Source organism: Otolemur garnettii, unplaced genomic scaffold (assembly GCF_000181295.1).
Source record: "Otolemur garnettii isolate 467f Iridium unplaced genomic scaffold, OtoGar3 scaffold00013, whole genome shotgun sequence".
Classification (NCBI taxonomy): Eukaryota; Metazoa; Chordata; class Mammalia; order Primates; family Galagidae; genus Otolemur; species Otolemur garnettii.
In genome coordinates, this window is record NW_003852408.1 from 24,757,053 (window position 1) to 24,779,638 (window position 22,586).

The window sequence follows — 22,586 nt, forward strand, 5'->3', positions numbered from 1 at the left end:
TTCATTCTCATCATTTACTTCATCATCTTCATTCTCAACATTTACTTCTTCATCATCTACTTCAGACTGATCATCTCTTGAATGAAGAGGAATCTCATAATCAGAACCTGTTTCAGAAGCACAAGATGCATCACTTCTATTTTCCATATCAACAACTTCTTCCTCATAAAGAGATATTTCAGGTTGGTCAACTACTGAAAGATGAATATCAGAATCAAAAGTTATTTCAGAACTGTATGACTCACAGCTCTCATTATCCAGGCCAATGTGTTTATTTCTTCCAATATCCAACTGAGACTGCTCAGTAAAAGGAGGATCAGATTCAAAAGTCAGGTCAGAACTGGTGCTCGTACAGCTTTTAGTTTCCATGTCATGATTTAACACTTTAACATTCACTTCACCCAAAGGCCCTTGAAGCTGATCATTGGATGACTGGGAAGAAGCAGAAGCAGAAGCAGAAGTAGAAGCAGAAGAAGAAGAAGAAGAAGAAGAAGAAGCAGCAGCAGCAGAAGAAGACGACGACGAGGACGACGACGACGAGGACGACGACGAGGACGACGACGACGACGACGACGAAGAAGAAGATGATGATGATGAATTGAAGCTTAGATTAGAAACGCTAGAACGAATGCTCTGACTCTCCAGGTTAGTATCTTCTTTCTGTGGATTCATTTCATTAACTGCTACTGAAGGATGGCCAATCGCAAACTGAGCATCAGCATAAGCCATTTCAGGACTATGAGACTCACGATCCATATCTACAAGGTCAGAATTCTTCTCTTTCAGAATATCTATTTCTTCATCAGTGCTCTCGGGTTCATCAGCCACTGCGTCAGGAGAGACATCACCATCAGGACATGCCTTAGCACTACTGGATTTACGTTTCTTAAGCTTTGCATGGACTCGTCTACTTTTCACATGACTTTCTTTGACTGTCAGTTGAGGGTGATCAACTCCTGACTGAAAAGAAACATCACAATCAAAACTGGTTTCAGAACAACTCGATGCACAGTTCTCATCATCCAAACGACCGTGAACCTTCTTCCGACGTTTTATTTCAGTGACAACCACTGGAGGTCGGTCAACCACGGACTGAGGTGGGAAAACAGAATCAGCACTTACTTCAGAGCCACTAGATCCATAGTTCTTATTAACCAAATCAATGTGCGCCTCCTTAGAAAGGTTGACTTCTTTTGCTTGCTGTTGAGGGTAGTCATCAGTTGACTGAGGTGAGCCATAACAATCAAAATTCATTTCAGAACTACTAGATTCATAGCTTTGGTCAACCAGGCTAATACGCACTGCATTCTGTGGATTTCCTTCTTTAACAATCACTTGAGATTGGTTGGTAACCAACTGAAGAGAGTCATCACCATCAGAACTTGTTTCAGAGCCATAAGATGTATTATTCTTATACTGTAAATCAGCATATACTTCCTTGGAATGGTCTATTTCTTTGGCAGTCACTTTGGATTGATCAGTCAGTGAATGAAAAGAATTGCGATCAAAACTCATTTCAGAATCACTAGATTCATCATTGTTACCTTCTTGGTCAACCTCTTTCCAAACATTGAAGTCTCGTGCAGTCTTTAGGCGTTGATAAGATGATGACTGAAGATAGCTATAATCAAACTTCAATTCAGAACTCACTGAGTACTTCTTTTCTAAAAAGCCTGACTTGTTAAAAACCAAACGTTTTGCTTCTTGGGTATAATTGATATTAGAAAAGGATGCCTCATGGTACTCTGGACTGGCATCCTCAAAGATTCCTTTATTAGAAGGCTTCTCAGTTTTACTCAGGTTTACTGCTGACTCTACTTCTAACTCAGAAGGACTGTCAACTCTTAAAGACCCCTCAGTACGCATACGTTCGCAGAATTTAAAATCAGCTGACAAAGTTTTACCCTTAGATTTTACATCTTTCTGTAAAACCAATTTATCTGAATTTATACACAAAGCTTTCCTGTTTGATTCTTTAGGATTCTGATGTGAAACTGAAGAAGTTTCTAGACTGGATGATGTCATGGGCTTTCTAAAGACCCCGCCTACCTGCTCAAGGTGTTTCTCAACTTTGTTTGGATCACGTTTGTTAACTGAATCCAAATTGGCTGCTTGTGGTAACTTAGTCACATTAGTTATGACTGGTCTACCTTTAGAACTTTCAGGTAAAGGACGAGCAGGTGCATTCCAAATCACTGGGGGACGTATTAAGTTACTTCCATTATTTGTAACTTGACCAGTATCTACTGAATTACATTTTTTCATAACAGGCCCAATTTTATTAACAAACTCCAAGGGCTGCTGCCGTCCCCTCTCTAGTTTTTGAATAACTGATGGTCGAACTGAAACCTCCTGTATACATTCCTGATATATACTAGGCCTGAAATGTGACTCAACAACTTTACAACCCTTGGAGGATGTATCTTCTCTGGTACCAGGATCATCCTCATCTTCATCTTCATCCTCTTCTTCATCCTCTTCCTCATCCTCTTCCTCATCCTCATAGTCTCCTTCAGGAAAATAATCGGCCACATGAATCACATCAGGTGACTCAGGATTCTCAACGATCTCTTGTTGCACGGGTCTAAAAAGAAAGGAGAAAAACACATACAAATATTCTAATATCAGTTTAAAATGTTAAAAATGAAGGCATAATGAATGTAATTTTCTTTCTGTTCTGGGCTATCCTTAAAGGACAAAGAATCAAGGCAATCACATCAGGCTACATGCACCTCCACAGGTAACCCGTGCAAGGTGAAAGACACTTCACCAATTGCTACTTAAACACAAATAGCTCCTAAACCCAAGAAAAATGCAAATAAAACCATATGTCAGCCAGGAGTGGTGGCTCACGCCTATAATCCTAGCACCTCTGGGAGGGCGAGGTGGGTGAACTGCCTGAGCTCATGGGTCTGAGACCAGCCTAAGCCAGAGCAAGACCCTATCTCTAAAAATAGCTGGGCACTGTGGCAGGGGCCTGTAGTCCCCTCAGGAGGCTGAGGCAAACACTTAAGCCCAAGAGTTTGACATTGCTGTGAGCTGTGACACCACAGCATTCTACAGAGGGTGACATAGTGAGACTCTAGTCTCAAAAAAAACCCCACTATATGTCATTTTTCAGTTATCAGAGTGGTTAAGTAGAAAAAAGTTTGACAAAAGTTAACTTAATCTTGTACACATCAGTTTCAACCTCCAAGGAATATACTATTTTTTCTCAATTAGTTGTCATATATGAAGAGAAAAAAGAAAAGAAAAAGAAAAAGAAAAAATAACCTGGCACATAGTACGCATTCACAAAATAGCTATTATTTTGATACATCATTTTGGCTAAGGACATGAACACACTTTAATACCTTGTCGATAGGAGTATATATCTTAGTTAACTTCCGTGAAGTTTATTAGTTAACCTCTGTGTAGATTAGTAGCCTCTATGAAGAGGAATTTGGCAATGTCTACTGAAATTAAAAATGTACACAGCCAGGTATGGCAGCTCACACCTCCAATCCTATCACTCTGGGAGGCCAAGGTGGGTGGATTGCTTGAGCTTGCAAGTTCAAGACCAGCCTGAGCTAAAAAAAAAAATTTTTGCTGGGCACAGTGGCTCACGTCTGTAATCCTAGCTCTCTGCTAGGCCAAGACGGGTGGATCATCTGAACTCAAGAGTTCCAGACCAGCCTCAGTTAGAGCAAGATCCCATCTCTGAAAATAGCCCGGCGTTGTGGTAGGCCTGTAGTCCCAGCTACTTGGGAGGCTGAGGCAAGAGGATCACTTGAGCCCAGGAGTTTGAGGTTGCTATGAGCTATGACGCCATGATACTCTACCCAAGGCAATATAGTGAGACTCTCTCTCAAAAAAAAAAAAAAATTTAACTGTAAGTAAATAAAACAATTACATATCCAAACCTATGAGATATGCTAAAAATGAACACTTCACACTTCTAAATACTGCCATTAAAAAAAATATTAGCAGGGCAGCACCTGTGGCTCAAAAGGGTAGGATGTTGGCCCCATATGCTAGAAGTGAAGGGTTCAAACCCAGCTCCGGCCAAAAAAGAAAAAGTATTAGTAAACACAATTAAGTGAACACTAAATTAAAGATAGAAAAATAACTACCAAATTACTCCCATAAAAAAGGTAGAGGAAATAAATTAAGAAAAAGGAAAAACTAATGAAAAGGAAACAAACATTAGGCAAGAGGTGATTTTCAGAAAATCTGAAACAATACAGAAACCTACAATGTCTAAATAAAAAGGGAAGAGAAATTTTTCTAAAACCCATGAACTTATAAACTAAAAAGCTTATAAATATAATAATATAGTATTGGCATGAAATTTTTTTTAAAAATCAAGGGAATAAAATGGTATTTCACACCATTACGTATGTATACACTATACTCAAATACAGGAATTTAGGTATGATAGAGGTTACATTTTACATCAGCAGAGATAATTAGAGATACATTTACAGAAAATTAAATAGAAGTCCTGCCTCATACCACATATAAAAACAATTATCTACTTATTTATTTTGAGATAGGGTCTCACTACTCTGCTGGCTGAGCTAGAGTGCAGTGGCATAATCATAGCTCACTGAAACCTCAAACTCCTAGGTTCAAGCAACTCTCCTGCATCAGCCTCTGAGTAGTTGAGACTACAGGTGCATGCTACCACACTTGACTTTTTTTTTGTAGAAACAGAGTCTTGTTATTTGCTTAGGTTTGTCTTAAACTTTTGGCCTCAAGTGATACTACTTGCTTAGCCTCCCAAAGTCCTAGGAAGACTCTTCTATGCCCAGCCTAATTAAAAATATTTAAAAGAAGAAACAAGGGCATAAAAAAACATATATGAAAGAAGCTACTAAAAAAATTCTCATTAGAGTTGATCATGTTAAAATGTTTAATATCTGTATGATAATATACAACACATATAGTTAAAAGACATATAACAGGCTCGGCGCCTGTGGCTCAAGTGGCTAAGGCGCCAGCCACATACACCTAAGGTGGCGGCTTCGAATCCAGCCTGGCCCCGCCAAACAACAATGATGGCTGCAACCAAAAAACAGCTGGGCATTGTGGCGGGCGCCTGTGGTCCCAGCTACTTGGGAGGCGGAGGCAGGAGACTCACTTGAGCCCAGGAGTTGGAGGTTGCTGTGAGCTGTGAAGCCACAGCACTCTACCCAAGGGGATAGCTTGAGGCTCTGTCTCAAAAAAAAAAAAAGACATATAACAGATTCTAGAAAAATATTTGGAAATTGTTTAAAATAAGACTATCATTCATGCTCAAATACTGCTTATAAATTCAAAATATACATATATGTCAATAGAAAAAAACAGGGCAAGTATATGAATGAACATATCTGATCCTATAAATGAATGAACAATTTATAGGATCAAATATGGCCAATAAATATACAAAAAGAAGTTCCATTTTACTCATAAATAAAGACAAGCTAATTAGGAGATACATTTTTTTTTTTTTTTTTTGCTCTATTACACTGGGGGGGAGGGAAGAGAGGTTGATAATCCCAGTGTTGGCAAGAATCACAACAAATGAGCATTCTCTTATGGTGTGAGTACAAATAGGTATAGCCTTCTAGGAAGTATCCAGCAAGGATTTAAACTGTTCATATACAATTTGAGAAACAGAAGAAATAATAAACAGTAACAGATTAAAACACATAGTATAGGCTGGGTACACTGCCTCATGCCTATAATTCTACCACTTTGGGAAGCCAAGGCAAGAGGATTGCTTGAGGCCAAGAGTTCAAGACCAGCCTGGTCAAGATGGCAAGATCCCATTTCTACAAAAAATAGAAAAATTTGCCAGACATGATGGTGCTCATCTATTGTCCCATCTTACTGGGGAGGCTGATGCAGAAAGATTGCTTGAACCCAGGAATTTGAGATTACAGTGAATTATAACTAAGTAACTGTACTCTAGCTTAGGCAACAGGGCAAGACCCTGTCTATAACACAACATAAGATAACATGACATAACATAAAATAATAAAAGCCACACAATAAAAGAAATATTCATGAACCTATAATGGTATAAATAAATAACTGAATAAATAGTGAGGGATAAGAATTTTGATTCATAAATATAATAACAGCGTCAGGGAAGAGTCATCAATGGATGCCTAAAATAAGGCAGCTAAAGTAAAGGAGAAAAAGGATATTTACATAGTCTTTAAGTTCTTCCCCACAAGATGTTGTTTCACTTTGTCCCCCTTTGTCTCACTTTGTTGCCCTGGGTAAAGTGCTATGGCATGATAGCTCACATCAACCTCAAACTCTTGGGCTCAAACAATCCTCTTTCTCAGCCTCCTGAGTAGCTGGGACTACAGGTGCCTGCCACAATGCCTGGCTATATTTTGAGATGGCCTTCCCCACAAAATTCTTATTAATTACAACAGGAAAAACAGTAGCTTACTATAGTGAAGTAACTTTGCAGACACAACCTTAATCAAGTGACACAACTTAACATTGCCAGCAGTAACATGGTAACATCATGTGTTTCCTGTTTTAATATACAGAGCATGGTACAATATCAATTCTCAGATATTCTTATCCAAAATGCATAAGCTAAATTTAATCTTAAGAAAATATCAGGCAGGCTCAGCACCTGTAGCTCAAGCGGCTAGAGCGCCAGCCACATACACCAGAGCTGGCGGGTTCAAACCCAGCCCAGGCCTGCCAAACAATGACAACTATAACCAAAAAACAGCCAGGCGTTGGGGGTAGCAACTGTAGTCCCAGCTACTTGGGAGGCTGAGACAAGAGGTAGAGGTTGCTGTGAGCTGTGACGCCACAGCACTCTACCAGGCAACATAGTGAAACTCTGCCTCAAAAAAAAAAGAAAAGAAAACTAAATATCAGGCAGACATAAATTTGAGGATAATTGATAAAATTACTGGCCAGTACTCCTTAAAGAGAATCAAGGTCTTAAAAGGAAAGAAAGAATGAGAAATTATTCAAGATTAAGGAAAACTAAGGAGATACAACAACCAAATGCAATGATCCTGGACTGGATCCTGGTCCAAAAGAAGGACATAAGTGGGACAATTGATAAAATCTAAATAAGGCCTATAGGTTAGCTAGTAGTATGGGAATCAGTGTCATTTCCTAGTTTTGATCCTTGTACTTAGGTTAATTTAGAAACGAGGAGAATGAACGTGATACAAGAATTTCTTTTATCAGTTGTGTAACATTTTTGTAAGCCTAAAATCATTTTAAAATGGAAAATTAAGAAATAGAACATAGTTTTTAAGGTCGATAAACTCTGATCCATAAGTTTAAATTATAGGAAGCTATATCATAAAAATAGTTGCATATACAAATATGTTTGCTGAAGCATTACTTAGAAGAGTTATGGACTATAATTTTATATTGACCCCAGGATAGGCTAATTCTAACTTTCCTCCAGCATTAAAAAAAAAAAAATCACATTTTTCCTCTGACTTTTCCCCATTACAACATTTTCACTGATTCTAAACTCTAGGTTAGTGACCTGCAAAGCAGAGAAGTTTATCCCTTTTTCTATTTATAGGTGCACATCTCAGCTAAATCTGCACAGATATGCCAATGATCTATTCTGCCTTGTCTTGTACAGCTGGAACAGCTACCTCACTGCAGTATTTATTTATGAGACAGAGTCTTACTTTGTCACCCTCGGTAAAGTGCTGTAGCTTCATAGCTAACAGCAACCTCAAACTCCTGGACTCAAGCAATTCTCTTGCCTCAGCCTCCCAAATAGCTGGGACTACGGGCGCCTGCCACAACGCCTGGCTATTTTTTTCTTGCAGTTGTCATTGTTGTTTGGCCGGCCCAGGCTTCAAACCCACCAGCCTCAGTGTATGTGGCTGGTACCCTAACTGCTGGCAGCAAGGCACCAAGCCTCACTGCAGTATTTAATGCTCTTTCACTATTTCACTTCAAAACAAGACACTGACTCTTAAATGTTATCAAAATAATTATTTTTATTAAAACACCCAAAACAGGCCAGACGTGGTGGCTCACTCCTATAATCCTAGCACTCTGGGAGGTCAAGGCAAGAGGATCTCCTGAGCTCCAGAGTTTGAGACCAGCCTTAGCAAAAGGAAGGCCTTATCTCTGCTAAAAATAGAAAAAATTAGCGAGGCATGGTGGCCAGCACCTATAGCCCCAGATACTCAGGAGCCTAGCAGGAAGATCGCTTGAGCCCATGAGTTTGAGATTGCCGTGAGTTAGGCTGACACCATAGCACTCTAGCTTGAGCAACAGAATGAGACTCTGTCTTAAATAAAAAAAGAAAAAAAAAAACACCCCAAAGTGATACAAGATATTGACAAATAATAAAAAGAGCCTCTTCTATTTGATATCTCTTCTACTCAGAATTAGTAAATAGTTCCATTAAGTGGAACTGACTTAGTTTTGATTTTGGACTACCCTTACTCTGCTGCTGTTACCAGCTTTTCTATTACTAATCTTTAAAATACTGTACTTATTCCTACCTTTCCCCCCTGCTTAATCTATAACACACTTATAAAATACTGTTTTTGAGACAGTCTCTCACTATGTCACTCTCAGTAAAGTGCTATGGCATCACAGCTCATAGCAACCTCAAAGTCTTGGGCTTAAGCAATTCTCTTGTCTCAGCCTCCCAGGTAGCTGGAGCTACAGGCACCCGCCACAATGCCCAGGTATTTTTTTGTTGCAGTTGTCACTGTTGTTTAGCTGGCTTGGGCTGGGTTCGAACCCGCCAGCCTGGGTGTATATGGCCAGTGCCCTACCCATGGAGCTACAGGTGCTACCAAAATATTTTAATGACATATAATATTTACTGGCCTAAGATTTTTATTTAGGAAAAAAATAGTGTAATCTGTATCTTTTATAGTGGAATTTCACTTAAGCTAAGAGAAATTAAAAATTGCAAATGAAAGTTACTATTAACAGATCCTTCTAAGTTTTGGAGTTCAGATTCACATTAAAAAGTATTGAAGCATTAATACAAACACTTACTATAACATTTACCAACATACAAGTAGTATTCCAATTAGTTACTGTACCTGCTTTCTTGACAATAATGCGGGTGATGTTGCACTACATCCTGCAAGAAACGCTCCATCAAACTAGTGGTACCAAGTACCTCTTCTCTACTCTGTCTGGTCAAAGCTCTGTGCTGAGCACTGAACAAATGCTATAAAGAAAAAGAGAAATGGAAAATTCTTAAATGGGTAATTCTCATTAGTGGAGAGAATGTCAAAAAATGGATTCATTTATATACTCCTGGTAGGATTATATTGATAGCTTTTCTATAAATTCTGAAATATCCATCTAAAAAAATAAAATTATCTTTCCCTTAGATACAGTAATTACATTTCTCTAAATTTATCCTAAGGAAATCATCTTAAATGTGGATGATTACTCCAAAAGAAGATATTGTTATCACAGCATAACAAAAAATTAGAAACCCTTAAGTGTCTAACAATAAAATCTTTTAATTAGAATATGTCCTAAGATGTACTACCATGTAGTTTTCTAAAATAATACAAAGATTTCTCTTTTTTAGAGGGAGCGTTGATGCTGAATACAAATAATTTTTAATAACATGGAGAAATGTTTTATATTAAGAAGAAAATAGGGGATGAAAAAAATCACATATATGATTTTACCTCAAATTACAGTTTAAAAGTGTATAGACAAGTAAATGGTCCAAAACCCCAATGGACACCTCAATCCAAGGACATTACCAAACATTTTATAACATTTTCTCTATAAATATGTACATTCCTATGATAAAGATTAACTGATAAATTAGGCATAGTAATAGATCAACAATTTAATAATAGAACAATTATAACAATATACTGTTTTAATAAAAGTAAAATAAGGGTTACTTGCACACAAGAACTACAATATGTGACAGTCACTCTAATAACTGAGACACTAAGAAGTGACTACCAAGTAGGGAACATAACACAGAGTGGATACACTAGACCAAAGGATGATTCACATCGTGGGCAACACGGTCGGGATGGTGTCGGACAGCACAAGATTTCGTCACGCTACTCAAAACAGTACGCAATTTAAAACTTATGAACCGTTTATTTCTGGAATTTTCCATTTAATATTTCCAGATCATTATTGAGCATGGGTAACTGAAATCAACGGTACATAAGGGGAAACTACTGTATAACAAAATTGTAAACACATTTATATCTGTGTGGTGCTTATGAACAATTTTTAAATTTTTCTCATTAATTCTTATATTTTTCAATGAGCAAATTTTTAAAAATAAAAGTATATTAAAAGAGAGAACAGGGTTGGATCACTTTATTAAAAGAAGTCAAAGGTTAATTCACAAAAGGGTCTTCATTTTCCTTTAGAGAATAAAAATTCTGCCTTAAATAGAATATTGAAATAAATACACTAAACTTTTCTGTTTTACAATTCTCACCAGAGAAGGATTTTGCCTTTACTAATATTATTTAGTAGACTAGCAAGCAGGAAAGGAAAGAAGTCTAACATCTACTGAGCATCTATCATTGTACCCAACACAGTGCTACTCCATTTACATTGTAACCTCAATGCATTTGCAGGAAGAATATTGTCCTCTTTTGACATGAGAGTAAGACGCAAAGAACAGGCGTAATCTGCCTAAGGTTGTATATTTAGCAAGCAGCAAAACTAGGGTTTGAATCCAAGTCTAAGTCTAAAACTTATGCTCTTTCATTGTATCACACTAGCATTAATGGCATATTCCTAACACATATTATTTATAATTTAATAACACACTTCAATAATATTTGGAAAAGTCATGTTTTAAATACCATGATAATGTGTCAAAAGAATTATAATTCTTGAATTATTTCCTTCTATGTTGACTTCAGAATCTACTTTTGCACTACTGGTAGCCCCTATCACAATTTCAATTATGACAGTCTCCAAACCCTCCTGCTACAAAACTCCCCACCATCCAATAACCATTACCAGAGTTAGAATGCCTGGTGGTTTAAGGGGACAAGTGCACAAGGGAACATAGTTCAATTAAAATCCAACCTTGTCCTCTCAAAGGCAAAAAGAAAACAAGCAACATGGATTAAAAAAACTGCATTTACATAAACTGTAGCAACCACCACACTATAGATATATATCTCAGGAGGTGTCAGTTTCTTTAGATTTTTTTAAATTGACATATAACATACATAAAGTATACAAATCATATGCATACAGCTCAATAAATTATCACAAAGTAAACACATCCATACCATCTATCCAAGAAAAATTAACCACCCAGAAATCCCTCTAATGTCCCATCCCAATCTAATATCCCTTCTCTCTTCCCCCCAAATTAGCTAATATCTAATTTTTAATATTATAGTTTTGAAAGGTCCTGATGTTTATATAAATGGAGTCATACATACAATATTCTTTTGCAATCAGCTTCTTTCATTAAACATTATATTTGTTATATGGATCCACATGAGCTATAATCTGTTCACTTCCATTTCTGCCTAATATTCCATTTTAGGAATATATCGTATTTCATGTATCCATTTTACTATTGATAGACATTTGTGTTGTTTCCAGCTTTTGGCTATTACAAATAATCCTGCAAAGAACCTCCTTATATGTGTCTTTTGGCACTGATACATGTGCATTTTGTTAGAAGAAGAACTTCTGGACCCAAAAATTTGTATATATTCGCTACTAACTAGTCTTTCAAAGTAGCTATACCAATTTATATCACTACCAGCAGTGTATCATAGTTTCCGTTGCTCTACTTCCTCATCAACACTTGGTATTATCAGTCTCTTTAATTTTAAAATTTTATTTTAGAGGATTTTAATGTCATATCATTGTGACTTTGCAATTTTTGCATCAGCTTTTCATGTTTTTGACTGGCCATCTTGATATCCTCTTTTATGATGGGTCTGTTCAAGTCTTTTTCTGTTTGTCAAACAATGTTCTGTCTCTTTCTTACTGACTTGTAGGAATTTCTTATTTATTCTGGAACCCAGTTCTTTGTTCAGTTATGTGTGTTAGCAGTATCATTTTCCTCTCTGTGGCTTGTCTTTTCATTTTCTCAATCAATCATCTTCCATCATTTCTGAACTTTATTGCGACCCATTTTATCCTTTTTTTCTCAGTGCTTTCTGTGGCCCACAATCTCTCCCTATTCCCAAGTCATAAAGATTTTCTCCTATTTGTTTCCAAAAGTTTTACTGTTTTACCTACATTTGTATCTACAATATACTTGGAATTGACTTTTATATACAGGGTGATTTAGTAATAAAGTTTCCCTTTATTCCCTCATGAACATCCAATTGACCCAGTCTCATTTAGTGAAGAAAGTCTTGTCCTCAGTGTTCTGGAGTGCCACATTTGTCAGCAATCAAATCTCACTGTTTCTGGAGTTTCTGGTTTGTTCCAGGATGTTCCTAACTTTGCACCAAGATTGCACTATCTTCATGACTATTGTTTAGTAAGTTTTAATATCTGGTAGAGGACATACCCCTAATTTTGTTCTTCTCTAAGATTATCGCAATTCTTCTTAGCCTGTTACATTCCCACACTGGCTTAGAAATGGCTTAATTTTCACTTAAAAAAAATTTTTTTTCTGAGATTTTGATTGGAATTACATTGGATAAATATAACAATTTAGGCAGAACGGATACATTTACAATATTGAGTCTTCCAATCCATGAACATGGAAATTTCTTTCAATGTTTACAGATTCTAGTGTAAAGATCTTATACACATTTTGTTATATTTATTCCTTAGATTGTAATGCTCTTTGATGCTATTATAAATGAGATCTTTCTTAAGTTTCATTTTCTGCATGGTGTCTGTGTATAAAAGTCTAACCTTTTTAAACTCACTTATCAATTCTAATAGTTTAGCTAGATATTTTGGGGATCGTCTATGTTCACAATCATATGCATAACAACAGCGTCATTTCTTCTTATTTAATTTTTATCATTTTTACTTCTTCTTTCCTTATTTCCTTGGCGAGGACCTTTCATGGAGTATTGAATACAATATCAAGTCTATTTTCACTTAATATATTATTGATATAATTTGATTTAAATCTTTTTCTTTTTAAATCTATTATTAGTCTTGCTTTTACAAGATCTCTTTTCTCTTCTTTCTTGCCTTCTGGTTGACTATTTTTTGTCATTTCAATTTTTTGCCTTTCTGTTAGCTCAGTAATTAGACTCTTATCCTAGTCTGTTAGTGGTAAAAGACTACAATAAGCAACTCTTAACTATCAAAGTATAAAATTATGTGTTACTTTTATTCTCTTCATGAACAATGCAAGGTCCTTAGAAATGAACTCTATATACTCCCCTCCCAATTTATATGCCATTGCTGTTAATACCACAAGACATTACTTATTTAGATTGTCTACATATTTACCTTTCCAATGCTCTTCATTACTTCCTGTATCTTTGAGCTTCCATCTGGAATCATTTTCCTTCTGCCTGAAGAACTCCTTTTTAGTTTTTCCTTTAGTGAGGGTCTGCTGGTGACAAATTCCCTTAATTTTTATTTCCTGAAAATATTTTTATTTCACCTTCCTTTTAAAAAGATATACTTATTGAGTATAGAATTCTAGGTTGGCAGCTGTTTTCTTTCTTTCAGCTTCTACTGTTTCTGTTGAATATTCCACTAGACTTGGGCCCCAAATTTTTTCACTTTCTTAATAGATCTCTAAAGACTTGAAACACACGGCTACATAAACTCTCAATAAAATATTAGCAAATCAAATCCAGCAACATATAGAAAAGATTATACACTATGACCAAGTGGAATTTATCCCATTAATAGAAGATTAATTTACATCTGAAAACCAATGTACCCAATTCATATGTTGAAATTCTAACCCCTAAGGTAACTGTTTTTGGAGATAAGGCTTTTAGGATATATAATAATTTAGGTTAAATGAAGTCATAAGGGTAGGGACCTAATCCAATAGGACTGGGGGCCTTATGAGAATAGGAAGAGAGATAACCCTCTCTCTCCACCATGTGAGGATTCCACCATGTGAGAATTAAAACAGCTGGCACCTTACCTTGATCTTAGACTCCCTAGCCTTCAGAACTATTAGAAATAAATTTCTGTTGTTTAAGCCAACTTGTCTATGGTATTTTATTATTGCAGCCTAAGCTAATAAAGTAATACATTAACAGACTAAAGGGAAAAAACATAATTATTTGATAATTTAGAAAAGCAGGCCAATTAATTTACCTGCTATAGACTGAATTGCATCCCTTCAAATTCATATGTTGAAGTTTTAATCTCTAATGTGATTGTTTTTGGAGAGAGGGCTTTTAGGAGGGAATAGGTGGTATGTTACCTATCCTTTCCTCAGTCTCTCAGACCAGTTGAAGCAGTATCTGTCTCCTAGAAAAACAGTACCTTGGCCACTCATAGCAGTCACACCTCTCCAGTGCCTAAATTGAAGCAGCACCCTGAAACTCAGGAAAAGGTGCCTCAGAGGCACAGAACAGTCACATACTCTAGTACCTAAGCTGAAGCGGCCCCTTGCATCCCAGAGAAACGGCCACCCAGAAGAGTCATACCCCAGGTCTGATCTGAAGTGGTACATCACGTCCTGGAGAATCAGTGCCTGGGAAGAGCTGTGCATTCCAAGACTGGACTGATATAGTACCCTATGTCCCAGGGAAATAGAGATGTTGCAACAGAAATAAATACTGATAAAAGAGCATCAAAACTGGAAAGGAGAAAGTCAAATTGTCTGTTTGGAGATGACATGACCATATACAGCTGACCCTTAAATGGCATGAGTTTGAACTATATAGGTCTACTTCTACATGAATTTTCTCCTGCCACTGCCACCCCTGAGATAGCAAGACAAACACCTCCTCTTCCTCTTCCTACTCAACCTACTCAACATGAGGACAAGTATTTTTATGATGATACACATTCATTAATGAATCATAAATGTATTTTCTCTCTCTTATGATTTCCTTAATATTTTTTCTTCAGCTTACTTTAAGAATACAGTAAATAATATATAATGCATACAAAATATGCATTGATTAAGTGTTTATGTTACTGATAAAGGCTCTAGACAACAGTAGGCTATTACAAATTAAGTTTTTAGAAAGCCAAGAGTTACATATGGATTTTTGACTACACGGGGAGTCAGTGTCCCTAAGCCCCATGTTGTTCAAAGGTCAACCATACATAGAAAACTGTAACAAACTCTTAGGACTGATAAAGTCATGATATACACCAACAATGAAGGAAAAAAAACAATCCCATTGATAAAAGCTACAAAAAGAATCTATGAATAAGTTTAAACAAGGAGAGGTAAGATCTATACGAAGAAAACTAAGAGGACACACAAAAAATAAAACATATCTCATGTTCACAGATCAGAAGAATTAATGTCGTCAAAATCACCACATTGTCCAAAGTGATCTACAGCTCCAATGTAATCCCTATTAAAATATCAAAGACATTATTCACAGAAATAGTAAAAAAAAAATCCTAAAATTTTTACAGGGCCAAAAAAGACTCCAAATAACAAAAGCAATCCTATACAAAAAGAACAAACCTTGAGACACCACACTACCAACCATTAAAATCCACTGCAAAGCTATAATAACCAAAATACATGGTAAACATATATATGTAAAAAAGACATGTATAGCAATGGAACAGAATATAGAACCCAGAAATAAATCCATGTATTTACAGACAACTGATTTTCAACAAGAGCACCAAGAACATTTACTGAAGAAATAATGTTCTCTTCAATAAATTGAAGTCTCTTCAATAAATGAAGTTGAAAAACTGGATATCCATATGGAAAAGAGTGAAACCAGACCCTTATTTCTCATCATATACAAAAATGAACTCAGAATCAATTAAAGACGTAAATGTAAGACCCACAACTATGAAACTACTCTGAAAGAAAATACAGGGCGGAGCCTGTGGCTCAAAGGAGTAGGGCATCGGCCCCATATGCCAGAGGTGACAGATTCAAACCCAGCCCCAGCTAAAAAATGCAAAAAAAAAGAAAATACAGGATATGCCTCAGGACATTGGTCTGGGCAAAGGTTTTATGGAAAAGACCTTGAGTGCACAGGCAAAAATAGACAAATGAAATTAGATAAAACTAAAAAGGTTTTGCACTGCAAAGGACAATCAATAGTATGAAACGTCAACCTGAAGAATGGAAGAAAATATTTGTAAACTATTCATCTGACAAGAAATTAATATCCAGAAAATATAAAGAACTCAAAAGCCCAATAACAAGAATTAAAAAATATTGCAGCACCACCAAAAATAAGTAAATGGAACATGATCAAGCTAAAAAGCTTCTGCACAGCTAAGCATACCACAACTAAAGCAAACAGCCTCAAAATGGGAGAAGATATTTGCAGACTACAAATTTGACAAAGGGCTGATAACTAGAATCTACACAGAACTCAAATTAATCAATGAGAAAAGAACAAACAACCCCATTTATAAATGGGCAAGAGACTTGGAATAGAAACTTCTCTGAAGATGACAGATGAATGGCTAACAAATACATGAAAAAATGCTCATCATCCCTAATCATCAGAAAAATGCACATCAAAACCACTATGAGATATCACAAAATTCCAGTGAGATTAGCCCACATGACAAAGTCCCAAAACTGAAGATGCTGGTGTGGATGCGGAGAGAAGGGAATACTTTTGCACTGCTGGTGAGATTGCAAACTAATATAACCTCTATGGAAAAAAGTATAGAAAATTCTCAAAGAACTAAAAGTTAACCTTCCATTTGATCCCACAATACCAGTATCTATTGAAAAGAACAAAAATCATTTTACCACAAAGATATTTGCACCAGAATGGTTATTGCATCTCAATTCACAATTGCCAAGATGTGGAAGGAACTCAAATAACCATCTACACATGACTGGATTAACAAATTGTAGTATATGTATACCATGGAGTACTACTCAGCCATAAGAAAACATGGAGATTTTACATCTTTTGTGTTTACCTGGATGGAGTTGAAACACATTCTCCTTAGTAAAGTTATTTCAAGAATGGAAAAAAAAAAAAAAATCCAGTATACTCATTACTAATACCAAACCAATATATAAACAATATCGCGCCCACATAAAAAACATAAATATAGTCTAGCAAGGGGAGGAGAAAAGAGGGAGTGGGGAGAAGGGGGGATGGCAATTGGTGGGATCTCACCTAATGTGCACAATGTGAGGGTGTTCAGCACACCCCCTGGGTGAAGCGTTCATCTACAACTTGAACTTTACCTTAGAATTGAAAACAATGGCTTGGCGCCTGTGGCTGAAGCAGCTAAGGCGCCAGCCACATTCACCTAAGGTGCCAGGTTCGAATCCAGCCCGGGCCGCCAAAACAATAATAATGGCTGCAACCAAAAAATAGCCAGGTGTTGTGGCAGGCGCCTGTGGTCCCAGCTACTTGGGAGGCTGAGACAGGAGACTCGCTTGAGCCCAGGAGTTGGAGGTTGCTGTGAGCAGTGAAGCCATTACACTCTACCCAGGGGGACAGCTTGAGGCTCTGTCTCAAAAAAAAAAGAATTGAAAACAATGTGGGGCGGCGCCCATGGCTTAAGGAGTAGGGCGCCAACCCCATATACCGGAGGTGGCAGGTTCAAACCCAGCCTCGGCCAAATAAAACTCCAAAAAAAAAAAACTGAAAACAATGTAACCCGAACATTTGTATCCTCATATTAATTTATAATAAAATAATAACAAATAATCTCATTAAAAATGGGCTGAATAGGTATCTCTCACAAAAGACATACAAAAAGCCAATAAATATATTTTTAAAAAATTCTCAATATCACTAAGTATTAGGGAAACGTAAATCAAAACCACCATGAGATACATTCCCACCCTAGTTAGAATGCCTATTACCAAAAAGAGGGAAAAAAAAAAATTCCGAATCCTGGCAAGGATGTGGAGAACGGGGAACTCCTATATGATCTTAGTGGGAATGTAAATTAGTATGGCCATAATGGAAAACAGTATGGAAATTCCTCAAAAAACTAAAAACTGAACTACAAAATGAACTGGCAACATCACTACTAGGTATTCATTCAAAGGAAAGGAAATAAACATGGCAAAGAGATACATGCATCCTCTTGTTGACTGCAACATTATTCAGAATAGTCAAGTTATGAAATCAATCAACAGATAAATGAATAAAGAAAATGTGTGTGTAAATATAAATAAATACACACACACACAATGGAATACTATTTGGCCATAAAAAAGAAAAAAGTCCTGTCACTCGTAGCAACATAAATGAGCCTAAAGGACATTAACAATGGAAAAAGTATGGCCTCTCTCATATGTGGGAGCTAAAAAAAATTATGCTCATAAAAGTAGAGAAAAGAATATAGTTACTAAATGTTGGGAAGGGAAGGAGTGGGGTAGGGAGAGGATGATTAACAAATACAAATTACAGCTGGATAGAAGTTGTAGTGTTCTATAGTACTACAGGATGTCTATAGTTAACAATTTATTGTATATTTTCAAACAGCTAAAAGAGAGGATCTTCAATGTTCCCAATACAAAGAAATGATAAGTATTTGAGGCAACGGGCACATTAATTACCGATTTGATCATTACACATTGTAGATATACATGTATTGAAATATCACACAGTAACCCATAAAAATGCACAATTATTATATCATTTAAAATAACAGAAGCAAATAAATACATACACATATAAATCTAATATGGCAGCACAAGAATAACAATGATAGGCATCAATTTCAATAGAATTTCTTAGAAATAAAGTTAATTTTATAGACTCAAGAGTAATGAAACTGGACCCCATCTCATATCATACACAAAAATTAACTCGAAATGGATCAAAGACCTAAATGTAGGAGCAACTATAAAACTCTTAGAGGGAAATGCAGGCATACATTTTCAACACCTTAGATTTGGTATCCTTCTGATACCAAATACACAAGTTACAAAAGAAAAAAATAAATTCAAATATAGAGAAATTTAAAACTTTTGTATATCAAAGCATACAATCAAGAAAGTGAAGACAACTCACATAATGGGAGTATTTGTAAATCATGTATCCAATAATAGTCTAGTACCCACAATACATGTATATAAAGATTTTCATAACGCAATAATAAAAAGACAAGTAACATAATTAAAAATAGGCAAAGATTTGAATAAGCATTCCTTTAAAGAAAATATACAAATGGCCAATAAGCACACAAAGAGGTATTAAACGTAATAAGCCACCAGGGAAATGCAAATCAAGCCACAACGGTATACCACTTCACATCCACTAAGATGGTCATAACCCAACCGCCCCCCCACAACAAAAAAAAACCCAGATAATAAAAAGTGCTGGCAAGGATGTAGAGAAACTGAAACTCATGCACTGCTGGTGGTCAGGTAAAACAGTTTTTCCACTTTGGAAAACAGTGAGGCAGCCTCTCACAAAAATTAAACACAGAGTCACCACATGACCCAACAATTCCACTCATATATATATATATATATATACACATACATGTATGTATATATGTATATATATATGTATATATACCTAAGAATTGAAAACATTTCATCCACACAAAGATTTGCACAAAAATGTCCACAGCAGCATTATTTGTAATAGTCAAAAAATGAAAACAATGCAAATACCCATCAACTGTTGAATGAATAAACAAAACATGGTATAGCTACATAATCCAAGATTATTCGGCCTTTAAAAGCAATGAGGGGGCGGTGCCTGTGGCTCAATGAGTAGGGCAGGGGCCGCATATATACTGAGGGTAGTGGGCTCAAACCCGGCCCCGGCCGAACTGCAACAAAAAAATAGCCAGGCGTTGTGGTGGGCACCTATAGTCCCAGCTACTCAGGAGGCTGAGGCAAGAGAATCACCTAAGCCAGGAACCAGGGGTTGCTGTGAGCTGTGACGCTACAGCACTCTACAAAGGGCAATAAAGTAAGACTCTGTCTCTACAAAAAAAAAAAAAAGCAATGAGGTAGTGAAGCATGCTACAATGGATGAACCTTGAAAATATTATACTAGACAAAAGAAGCCAAACACTGGGTGGCACCTATGGCTCAAGGAGTAGGGCGCCCGGCCCCATATACCAGAGGTGGCGGGTTTGAACTCGGCCCGGCCAAAAAAAAAGAAGCCAAACACAAAAGACTATGTAGTATATGCTTCCGTTTACATGAAAAATCTAACATAAGCAAATTCATAGAGACAGAAAATAAATTAATGGGTGCCAGGGATAGAAAAGAGTACGGAATGACCATTTAATTGGTACAGGGTTTCCTGTTAGGGTGATAAAAATGTCCTGGAATTAAACAGCAGTAATAGTTGCACCACTTTGTAAATATACTAAAAATTACTGAATTATATGCTTTAAAAGGGTAAAGTTTGTAGGGTACAAATTATACCACAACAAAAAAACAAATTTAGGCTGGGTATAGTGGCTCACACCTGTTATCCCAGCATTTTGGGAAGCTGAAGTAATAGGATCACTCAAGGTCAAGAGTTCAAGATTAGCTTGGGCAACATAGCAAGATGCTGTCTCTACAAAAAAATTGAAAATTTTGGCTCATTGGCCAGGCACAGTGGCTCACACCTGTAATCCTAGCACTCTGGGGGGCCCAAGTGGATGGAGTACCTGAGCTCTCAGGTTCGAGACCAGCCAGAGTGAGATCTCATCTCTAAAAATACTGGTACTGTGGCAGGTGCCTGTAGTCCCAGCTACTCATGAAGCTGAGGTGGAAAGATCGCTTGAGTCCAAGAATTTGAGGCTGCAGTCCAAGACTGCACTCGAACCTGAGTGAGAGAATGAGACTCCACCTCTTAAAAAAAGAGATAAAAAAAAAAAACTTAATTAAAAGAAAAAATTCTATATCAACTACTCTTTCCACAACAGCCAAAATTATTTGTTTAAAACACAAGTTTGGGCTTGGTGCCCGTAGCTCAGTGGTTAGGGTGCTGGCCACATACACGGAGGCTGGAGGACTCGAACCTGGCTGGAGCCTGCTAAACAACAATGACAACAGTAATAAAAAAAAAAAAAAATAGCCGGGCACTGTGGCAGGCGCCTGTAGTCCCAGCTACTTAGGAGGCTGAGGCAAGAGAATCGCTTAAGCCCAAGAGTTTGAGGTTGCTGTGAGCTATGACACTGCAGAACGCTACTGAGGGCAACACAGTGAGACTCTGTCTCAAAAAACAAAACAAAAAACCAAGTTTGAGGATTTAACTCTTCTGCTCAGAACTTTTGAGGTGCCTTCCCTTTTCACTTAGAATAAAATTTGAAGTCCCTACCTTAGACTACAATGACTTATGGAATTTACTTCTCTAAATTCTCTGCCTATCACTCATCATCTATCTCTGTTACCTCCACTGCAGCTACTCTGGCCTCCTGGCTTTTGGTTAGCATGCCACCCACTCTTCAGCCTCAAGGTCCCTGTCCTTGTCCTCTCCTCCCTCTATCTAGAAACTCGTCCCCAAGAAAAATACAAGCCCAGTGTCCCCATTTCATTTAAATCTCAACTCAATGTCACTTCCTTAAAAAGGCCTTACCTGGCCACCCTACTCATTCCCTATTTTATTTTCCTCATAACATTCATCTAACTCTGACATATACTATATTTATCTAGTTATTTACTTTCTGTCTTATTTCATTCGAATATAAGCTCCATGAAAAAAGAGAATTGGTTTTGATCATGGTCATACTACTAGAACCTTTAACAATGTCTGTCAACTAGGAGATTCTTAACATAATTTGTTCAATAAATGAATAATGAATTTAATAAGGCATAAAAGAGAAAGTCATAACTAGGTTCTTAGGTTCTTAGGGTATTACCATATTAATAGAAACCTCTCACCTGTTCCAGGTTAGGATACTCCACACAGCAATAGCTGCAATATCCTCGTCCTCTGCACTGCATTTTGAATAACCAAAGTCAAATGGCTACTTGAAAATTCAAACTGAAAAAAAGAAAAATGGCCAAATCATGATAATTCCTTACTACCATGAGGAAAATGGCTATGATAATTATCAGAAAACAGAAATTCACTCTTGGGTCCTACCCACTCCTATTTCCAGTGAGCCACTGAATCAATCAGCGAGCCTGAGTAAGATGAAAACTATCCATCTTCTGAAAACTATGTTGCTAATATTTGATTAGATAACTATATTTTTTATCAATTTTCTAATAATTCATTAGAAATATTAGAAACTGACTGGAGGTAGGAAAGAGGTAAGGGATAAAAATCTACCTAACAGGTACAAGGTATGCTATTCTGGTGATGGGTACGCTGAAAGCCCTGACTTCAGCATGATACAATTCATCTATGTACCCAATACACTATTTGAAATTGAAGAAAAAATTGATTCAGTAAAAAAGAATACAGTATTCAATTTGTTAAGACAAATTACTACTGCTAAAATATTACTATATTTAAGACAATTTATTACTGCTAAAATATTACTGTTTACTAGACTCTAATGGAGCTCATTAATTTTCCCATTATGCTTACTTTTCTTCTTTCTTTCTTTTCTTTTTTTTTTTTTTTTTTTTT

General features: G+C 36.6%; 1 protein-coding gene across 1 annotated transcript in view; it reads right to left on the reverse strand.

Moving 5' to 3' along the window:
- The window catches only part of ZDBF2 (zinc finger DBF-type containing 2), a 28,842-nt gene that overhangs the window by 5,100 nt on the left and 1,156 nt on the right, over window positions 1-22,586 (reverse strand). The window contains exons 2-5 of the mRNA XM_023510279.1: window positions 21,890-21,992; window positions 9,045-9,175; window positions 596-2,584; window positions 40-460 (exon numbers count right to left, since the gene is read on the reverse strand). Of these exons, the coding sequence (XP_023366047.1) occupies window positions 40-460; window positions 596-2,584; window positions 9,045-9,175; window positions 21,890-21,952 (2,604 nt within the window). The 5' untranslated portion in view covers window positions 21,953-21,992. The remainder of the gene's footprint in view (window positions 1-39; window positions 461-595; window positions 2,585-9,044; window positions 9,176-21,889; window positions 21,993-22,586) is intronic.